This window comes from Mus caroli, chromosome 6 (assembly GCF_900094665.2).
Source record: "Mus caroli chromosome 6, CAROLI_EIJ_v1.1, whole genome shotgun sequence".
NCBI classification, from domain to species: domain Eukaryota; kingdom Metazoa; phylum Chordata; class Mammalia; order Rodentia; family Muridae; genus Mus; species Mus caroli.
Genome location: NC_034575.1, coordinates 25756359 through 25765869, shown reverse-complemented (window position 1 = coordinate 25765869; position 9511 = coordinate 25756359). Strand labels below are relative to the sequence as shown.

At 43.5% G+C, this 9511-nt stretch overlaps 1 protein-coding gene and 1 long non-coding RNA gene across 4 annotated transcripts in view; one reads left to right on the top strand and one right to left on the bottom strand.

Moving 5' to 3' along the window:
* Nucleotides 1-1955: 1955 nt before the first annotated feature.
* Nucleotides 1956-9511, top strand: part of Tsga13 (testis specific 13) — a 19443-nt gene continuing 11887 nt past the window's right edge. The window contains exons 1-4 of one of the 3 annotated variants that reach the window (XM_021165309.2): nt 1956-2031; nt 3768-3940; nt 5214-5295; nt 8935-9006. In XM_021165309.2, the coding sequence (XP_021020968.1) occupies nt 3918-3940; nt 5214-5295; nt 8935-9006 (177 nt within the window). In that variant the 5' untranslated portion in view covers nt 1956-2031; nt 3768-3917. Of the gene's footprint in view, nt 2032-3767; nt 4026-5213; nt 5296-8934; nt 9007-9511 lie in introns of all 3 variants that reach the window. The other 2 variants (XM_021165310.2, XM_021165311.2) reach the window with 2 other exon arrangements.
* LOC110296605 overlaps nt 7099-9511 on the bottom strand; it is a 6920-nt gene continuing 4507 nt past the window's right edge. Inside the window, exons 2-3 of the long non-coding RNA XR_002378190.1 lie at nt 9282-9342; nt 7099-7489 (exon numbers count right to left, since the gene is read on the bottom strand). This is a non-coding gene — a long non-coding RNA (uncharacterized LOC110296605). The remainder of the gene's footprint in view (nt 7490-9281; nt 9343-9511) is intronic.

The window sequence follows — 9511 nt, the reverse complement described above, 5'->3', positions numbered from 1 at the left end:
GCCTGATTATTAATTTCCTTTTAATAAACCCTTTCTTTTCTCACGCCTAAAAATGTAGCTTCGGAGAGCCACGGCCTACCACCTGTTATAGTACCCAGCTCCTTTTAAGCTTCACTGCTGAACCTAAGTGAATCAGCGCTTGGGTTTAACGCTGTCTCAGCTTAGCCCATACCAACCTTCTCTGGTATGAATTTCCTTTATCCTTTAATTATTTTCTTCTTCCATGGAGCTCCAAACCAGCAGTGCCTTTTCCAAAAATCCTTTGCCGTTTCTCAGCCTCACGTTGGGCGCCAAATGTTGTGTCTGGCCAGCAGATCACAGCCTGGGTTCTAGCCTGGAAAGGCATTTTGGAAACCTGGAAGAGAAGAGGGGCTAGGCGGTGAGAGAAAGAAATGCAGCTAAGATAGGCATTCTGATCAAAGCTCAATTTTACTGTTCTGCACACAGTTATGAAGCAGGGGAAGGGGGCCCGATTCCCGCCAAATAGTCCCGGGGACCAGTAGCAGGGTGACCACGTGTATGGCTCCAAACAGCAAAGTGGCAGGTTCCAGCAGTGGGCGTGGCAAAACAATTGAGCGGGAAGCTCCACCCCTGAGCAAGCAGGTTTCAGGCTGGGGGAGGGGAGACTACATCAAAGTGTCACTGTATTCAGGCAAGGCTCAAGGCTTAAATGCACAAGCAAAAGGGGAAGTACTCCTCAGCAGGAGGGATGGGGCAGTGGAAAAAGAGGAAGTACTTCTCAGCAGGAGGGATGGGGCAGCAGAAATATTTCTTTTGGCGACTACACGGGGAAGTAAGAACTTGGTGGTATCAGGGTACATCTTGTGGTCAGGACATCCGGTGCTGACTTAGGGCTGGAACATTCTGTGGTTGTTCTCAGAGCGGTGCGTCAGTGGCTCACTTTTGACCCCCTTCTCTTCTTGCGGGGAGAGGCCCAATTCAGAGATCAGGACAATAGTGTTGTCTTAATAGCTCCCAACATATCCTCACTTCCACATATTAGACAAGAAAACTAAAATGCGATGTTTTACTACTACCCCATGGCTGCCCCGGGTCTAGTAATCCTACTGTTATGTCAGGAAACATTTGTGAACCCTGCCATCCTGATATCTTTTCTCTCTCTCCACAGCCACTGTGTGCTTTAGTGATAATTATGTATTTAGGTATTTTTGCAGTTGTTGTTAGAAGTCATAGAAATGAGCTCTGATTAATTTAGGCTAAAAATGTTTATTTGAAAGGCTATTGGCAAAGCTCAGAGAATTGAAGGGAAAGTTTAATAACCATGCTTCAGGAAATGCCAGGTCTTGAGTCTTCCTCATTGCCCCCATGGCATCCTGAGATTGTCTCTAATGTGGGTGTCACCTTTTGTTGCACTTTGTGTTCCTTTCTGGGTTAATCGTTCTCATTAAGGTTGAGAAACACATTGAATTTATGTTTGGGTGACCTAGAATGGTGTCTGATGCATTATCACATATTTTAAAATAAACTTTGAGGGCCTAACATACAAAGCACAGAGTGGCTGAAAATATACATAAATGTCACATTTCCATTTTTAAAGAGCTAGCTGACTTTGCTTACATACTAGATGAGTATGTAAGCAAAATACAAATAGAGCTATGAGACACTTAATGCACACCAAAAAACAATGCCCAAAGATAAAGAAAGAAGAATCCAATGGTTAGGAGGAGTGTGTTTTAGGATGGGGGGGGGTATGAGAGAGATGTACTCCCTGTGTGTATAACACGCTTACTGTGTTGAAAGACAAGATGAGACTGTTGGTTAAGGAAGCAATGAAGAGATGCTGGCCAGTCAGCGGGAGGAAGAGGCCAGGTCAGATAGAGAAGGACAGATCATGCAGAATTTTTTTTTTAATGTGTGTCTTTGTCCCTTACATTCTGTCTTTAGAACAGAGTACTTCAGCATTCTAGATTGCTAGTCCTTCAGAATCTAGAAGAGACTCATTGCCTTCAGCACGGAAAGCTTCCCTGTTAAGGACTTGTCTCTTCCTGAGATTTCCTAGTATCCTTAAAGGTACCACAAGCCAGGTCCTTCTCCTTTCTTCCTCTTTCCCTTCCTTCCCTGCTGTTCTGTCCTGCATGCCTTTCCTTTCTTTGTCATGATCTCTCTATTTTGCCAGGATGGTCTCAACCTCCTGAACTCAAGGCATCCTTCTCCTTCAGCCTTCCGAGTAGCTGGGACAGCACTCACGGGCCACCACGCCCAGATATATCTTTCTGTTGTGAATGTGGTTTTTATTTCTGTGGGATTCTTTCCCTCCAGCCTAGGCTGCACACAAAGAAGATGTACAACTTCTCATCGGTAGCAAATTTTTAATTTCAATTTTAATACATACTCAAAACTAGAGAGACAGTTCTAGGAAAGCTAAACATGAAAAAAAGAACAAAGAACTTAGTAGCTGACGTCCCAAGAAGGGAACTTGCAGGATTTAAGTCAATCCAGTCAAAGTCTGGACTTGTTTGTTTGTTTGTTTGTTTGTTTGTTTGTAAGTGTAGACAAGCAAACTAGAAATAAATCCTAATGTGGGGAACCTATTGATAAGAATTTGGAACATTTTTCCAGATGGTGGTTTTTATCAACGTTCTTCATTTTTAAGGCCCTCATAGGTTACCTCCCTTTATTTCTTACTACTCAAAACATCAGCCACTAACCTTCCAGTGTGGGAGGCTTCACACACCATCCAACAAGACTTCTTAAGTCCCACATCCCTGAGGACACCTCCTTCCCAAGCCTCATTAACCTCTCCTTTCTCTAAATGGCAGGTTCCCTAAGCTGGTCCTCACACTTCTGATAGTCCATATTAAGAAGTGCAGCAGGAACTGGAGAGGTAGCTCAGCACTTAAGACTGCTTGGTGTTCTTGCAGAGGACCTGAATTTTACTTCCAACACTCACTTCAGGCAGCTCACAACTATCTTTCACTTTAGCTTCAGGGAAATCTGAGACCTCTGGCCACTGCAGGCACCTGCCCTCATGCACACATGTTCTTCATACATAATTAAAAGTAAAATAAATCTTGTTTAAAAAGTATAGCAGACACACATACACACATGTGCTCATGTGCACACACACACACACTTTCCCCAGCTTCTCAGGACTTAGCTGTAGATAAGGATTGTTGTAAGTTGAAAGAAAAGGGAACTTGAAAGTTGGAAGTTCTTCAGACTTTCCCCTTCCATTGTACATATTTCATTTCATTTCATTTATAATCCTTAAATAGGTAAATCTCCCATTAACCGTATTAGACCGTCACCTTTAAATTCTTCAATTAATGATTTAACTTTACAGATGAAATTGAGACTTGTTAGAAATGAAGTCACTAATGTATTAGTGTGTATTTCTTCTTTCTTCTTCTTCTTCTTCTTCTTCTTCTTCTTCTTCTTCTTCTTCTTCTTCTTCTTCTTCTTCTTCTTCTTCTTCTTTTTCTTCTTCTTCTTCTTTTTAATTTTTTTTCCAAGACAGGGTTTCTCTGTGTAGCCCTGGCTGTCCTGGAACTCACTCTGTAGACCAGGCTGGCCTCAAACTCAGAAATTCGCCTGCCTCTGCCTCCCGAGTGCTGGGATTATAAAGGCGTGTGCCACCACACCCGGCTGTATTTTTCCTTCTTATGTTTCAGGTTTCATAATTACTTCCCTTCCTCTGCCCTCATTGGTTAAATAAATTTAATTTCTCAAGGGCAAGGGTCATCAGACTTTACTCAATTTCAACATCTATAATACTATTTATTAATCTTCTCTTGTTTCTTACACAGGATCAAGATTGAGTCTGGGCACACGGTGTGTGCTAAGAAGAGAATAATTTATTGACTTTTGAAGCCTCATAGATGGTGAATCATAGAGGCACTGATTTTAGGCCTTGATAAATACTAGCTGCGAGTTGGTTCAGTTCTCAGTGAATAGCCATGGGCCCAAAGAAAAATCCCAAGTATGAAGTCTTCTTTGCTAAGCTGTAAACACCGATTTCTACTAACTTTGTCGTGCATAGCACCCTCGATGCTGTGAATCACAGGGTAGAGCTTTATTAAATATGTTTTAGTTGACTGTTTGCAGGAAAAACCAAAACAAAACAGAGTTGGATCCATATTTCATGTGGCAACAAAAGGATTCTTGCCAAAAAGAAAGCACCAGACTGCTCAAAATGAGTACTGATGGAATAAGAAGGAGCTTTTCATACAGTTCAAGGCCTAAAACTGACCTTGCAGAAGAATCTAAGATCCTGTGCAGCTTTGTAAACACACATACACACACACACACACACACACACACACACACACACACACACACACACAAATTGTAAAGTTCTACAATAAAGATGATGCAATAGTATTAACTGTTATATACATACAGTAAGAGAATACATCAAAAGGGCATAGACTTTAAGATATTTAGACAAAGTGAACTTAATTGAGTCTACCCAGTAGGTTCGGGAATATTTTAAAACCCTTTAGTCTGAACTTGGAGGACTAGGGATGTATCTCAGTGGTAGAGCACTTGTCTGGCAAGTGCAGGTCCCTAGACTCAGTCTCCAGTGTGGGAAGAGAAGAGTCAAGAACTTCAAAACACTTTATAATTAGGCATTGTAACTTCCTTCCTCCTCTCCTTCAAAGAAAGTGGATATCTGGTGGAAGACAGAAAAGTAAGGGAACAATAATTCTTCACAAGTGTTTGCCACTGGTGACTAATTTTACTACTCTAGTTCTAGAAAAAGAAACTTTTAGATGTAGTTAGGAAAATGATTTGACCGTTCATCTAACCAAAGCCAACAGGGATCAGAAATTTCGTTGAGTTTCCCTAGCTGTCTTTCTTTTCATGACTGACCAATTAGCTATCACTGGCCAAAGTCAGGGTCATTTCAATATGGAAGACAAGCAGGTAGGTATTTAAAATAGTAGTAGGATGGTCTAGCTGTCTGAAATAATTTTCTTGGGCATTCTACTACAGAAACCTCTTTGATCTAAAAAAAAAATTCAGTTCAACTTAGCAGGTGTCCACTTATCTCAGAGAAGACCAGTAATCCCTGAATCTTAAGTTTTCCTTTCCTCAACACGCAAGATGGATATGATGCATCTATTTGAGTTATGAGCACCTAAGTTACTAACCTCTTGAGTTAATTTCCCAAACTTAAACGGAGGAGTCTGTGGACCTGCAGAAATGCTCAGGAGTCAGTAATGCACCTGCATGTCCCACTCCCTTTTCAGGTTTCAAGAAATCAGTGGATCAAAGCCTGGGGGAAATGTCTCTATTAGGTTTGAGAAACAACTAGGTCCAGATGATGAAGAGGTAAGAAGACAAAAAACCAGCAACAGCCTTATATGTCCCTGTGTCATCTTTCCTTGGGGTTCCTTAAACTATCTTACAAGTAGTGGGTTTGTAAACTTCCTATGTAAAAGCAAAGGTGAACAAACATTTATATACAGAGTGAAGTTAATTTATTCCATTTTTAAAAAAGGAACAGAGAAGTTGAGGCGGTAACAAGGGCATATCATCAACAAATCAAGACACAAAACTGAAAACCACTTACCATAAGAAGTATTAAATTCTAACTCAACTAGACGGCAATCTATTTTTTTTTAATGTAAAAAAAATTTTTTTTTGTTTCTCTAGACTTGGTTTCTGTGTAGCCTTGGCTGTCCTGGAACTTATTCTGTTGACCAGGTTGGCCTTGAACTCAGAGACCGATCCACTTGCCTCTGCCTTCTGAGGGCTGGGATCAAAGGCATGCACCACCACCAACCAGTCACTGTTTAATTGATTTTAAAAGTTACCATATGAAGTAATGTTTAGTTTTATATGTTTTGTTTTGTAGAACTAGAAACTAAACACAGGTCCCCGTGTACACCTGTCAATCACTCTATCACTGCGCTAGCTCCGTACTCCTTGTCTTGGTTGGGTTTGATCGCTGCCACAAAACACCATGACCGAAAATCAAGTTGGGGAGGAAAGGGTTTGTGGAGCTTACATTTTTAGATCATAGTCCATCACTGGAGGAAGTCAGGACAGGAACTCAAGCAGGGCTAGAAGTTGGAGGCAGGAGCTGATTTCAGAGGCCGTGGGGGAGGGGTGCTGTTTACTAGTTTGCTTCATGCAGCATGTTCAGCTTGTCTTCTTACAGAACCCAGGATCACCACCAGCCAGGGATGGCACCACCCACCCTAGGCTAGGCCCTTAACCATTGGTCACTAATTGAGAAAATGCCTTACAGTTGGATCTCGTGGAGGCATTTCCTCAACTGAGGTTCCTTCCTATCTGATGACTCTAGCTTGTGTCAAGTTGACACACAAAACCAGCCAATATAGTCCTTTCTTTACCTTTTAATATAGGGACTCACAAAGATGCTCAGTATAACCTTGAACTCAACATCCTTTGGCCTCTGCCTCTGTCTCCAGTAGCCAAGACCATAAACCTATGCCACTAAGTCTACCATAGAATATAAGTTTCAATGTGACATTGAATATGTCATACGTATGTGTCAGTATAATTTATTCCTATGTGTCCACCTCCTGCCACTGTTTTCTCCATGTTTTGTAGCCTCCTTTTGCTGACCACTTTCTTTTGTCTTAAATAGCACCATCTTCTGTGTTCATTTCACTAATATTCTGTTATCTACTGTCCTGGCTAGCCTTAACTGTCAACCTGACACAGCCTCGAGTCACCTGAGCAGGTAGTCTCAATTGAAGAATCACCCAGATCAGATTGGCCTGTAGGCATATCTGTAGTGGACTTATCTTGATTGTTAATTGATGTAGAAAGGCCCAGTCCACTGTGGGCAGCACCATTCCCTAAGTAAGTAGTCTGTGCTAGAAAGCTAGTAAAGCACAAGCCTGGGAGCAAGCCAGCAATTCCTTCATGGCTTCTGCTACAGGTTCTTGCCCTGATTTCTCTCAGTGATGGACTACGACTTGGAAGTGTAAGCCAAATGAATCCTTTCCTTCCCTAAGTTGCCTTTGACCAGTGTCTTTTATCATAGCAACAAACTAGAACACCCACCACCATGAGATCTTCTTCTCTTTGATGGTCTCTTTTCTACTTTCATCCTCCCTCTTCAGAGCTGATGATCCAAAAACAGAATTATGTTTGTCTCCTTTTATTCTGTCTTCCCGGAATACTAAGAACGTAATTCCTGGTCTCTGCCTCCAGTGTTGTCCTTACTTTCATTCGTCCTTGGATAACCCAGGGCTAAGGGTTTGGAGAGGAGCTCTTCCTTTATCAGTCCAAATAACAGCATTCCCACAATATAATGATCCTAAGTACTAGACAGAAGGGGCATCAAAATCTAACGGTTTCAGCGTCTCTAGAATTGTATTTGCAGAGATACTTGGAAATGCAAGGTGTTCTCTCTTCTCCCTTGTCCTGTGCGCGTCAGTTCCCAGCTCAGTTGACAGAGTTGCCCCTGGAAGACGCTTCTTAGGTTGCTCTTTTGTAACTGGTTTTCTCCTTAACAGCCAGCCCCATGTTATGTCACCTGATAGCACGCCTGTGTGGGGAAAAGAAAGAAGGGAGGTGTGATTCCACCTGCCTACTGCCCTTCAGCTTCAAGTGATGTCTTGTGTCTGTCTGTCTGTCTGTCCGTCTGTGTGTCAGTGTGTGTCTGTTGTGTGTGTCTGTATGTTTGTGTTTGTATGTCAGGGCCTTGTGGGGGAGGCATTGAGGGTACTTGTGTGTGTCTCTGTGTGTCTGTCTTTATCTGTGTATCAGGGTCTGTGTGTGTCCGTGTCTATGTGTGAGGGTGTGTGTGTGTCTATCTGTCTGTCTTTGTCTGTGTATCAGGGTCTGTGTTTGTGTCTGTGTCTATGTGTGAGGGTCTGTGTGTGTGTCTGTGTGTGAGGGTCTCTGTGTGTGTGTGTGTCTGAGTGTGAGGGTCTCTGTGTATGTCTGCATGTGAGGGTCTTGTGGAGATGGTATATGTGTCTGTCTATGGAGACAGGAGAATGTCCTCAGGGTTTGTTCCTTGGGAATCATGAACCTTGTCTTTGGAGACAGTCTCTCACTGATCACTAGTTAGATTGAGCTGACTAGGCAAGGAATGCCAGGGTTTTATCTGTATTTGCCTTCCCAGAGCCAGGGTTACAATCATGTGCTCTGACACACAGCTCTTTGTGAGGTTGCTGTGGATCTCTTGCTGATGTGGCAAGCACCTTTGTGGACTGAGTTATCTCCTTAGTCACTGTACACAGAGCCAGGCAGGTCCACCTTACAATCTACATCCTTTCCATCTCAGGATCCTGCTCTCCTGTCTCCAGACCTTGTTCTAGAAACGCCAGAATACAACCCAGGCAGAATAGGTTCTTCTCAGTAAATGCTCATACAGCAAACATGAAGGACCTGAGGTCAGATCCCCAGGTCAAGGTTGGGAATGTGGCTCAATTGGTAGAGTGCTTGCTTAGCATGCACAAAGCCCTGGGTTAAATCCCCAAATCCTGGATAAAACAGGCACGATGGCACTTGCCTGGAACCCCAGAGGTTCCATGTGTCTGGAACTCGAGAGGCAGAGGCAGGAAGATCAGAAGTTAACTTGGGATACAGAAAACCCAATTTTAATTCTTTTTAAATGTGGCAGTGTAGACCCATAACTCTAGTATTTTGGGGGAATTGGACAGAGACAGGCAGATCCCTGGGGTTTGCTTTCCCGCCAGTCTAGCCCCCCAGTGAGTTCTGGGATGAGTGAGAGACACTGCGTTAAAAATAAGGTGAAGAGAAAGACACCCAATGTTTGCCTCTGGCCACCACCATCACCACCACCTCCACCACCACCACCACCACCACCACCATCACCATCACACACACACACACACACACACACACACACACACACACAGAGAGAGAGAGAGAGACAGAGACAGAGACAGAGACAGAGACAGAGACAGAGACAGAGACAGAGAGGTGTAACTTGAGACTACTAATTCTGTTCCTTGTCTTCAGATGTATGATACAACTGCACAATCGAAATTTGTCCTGAAGAACCTCAGACACTACACAGTGCATCCAAACATGGTAGGTGAAAAGCATACCCCCAGAGACCTCTAAGGGCAAATCTCAGCAATGGGTCCATAGCCCTGACTTCAGATAATCCCCAGTTTCCGGTATTGAGAGATGGAACCACTTTGGGGATACAGTGCTGGGACTTGGTTGTGAGGTGGGAGGATAGAAGAAATCAGGGGAAATGTAATCCACACTCCTTCCTCCCATCCCCCTCTAGTCTTCCTAGTCAGAGAAAAGCAAGCTCCTTGGTGACTGTCCCTTCCCCACCCACACCTGCAGTGACTCACTGTGCTTCGTGACTGATGTTCTCTTTTAACAGGATCCAGAGCTTGTTAGTAATGTGTGTGCCTGGAAAGAGACGCATGGTGGGCATGAGAGGAAAGCTGAGCCTGGCTCCCGCACCTAGCTCCCCTCTGCCTCAGAGACAGGCAGAGAAAGGCCAGTCAGGCTGAGCCCCATACAGCTCCTATTGTGCAAGGAAGCTGAATGATGGTTCCCCTCCCCTCCCCTCCCCTCC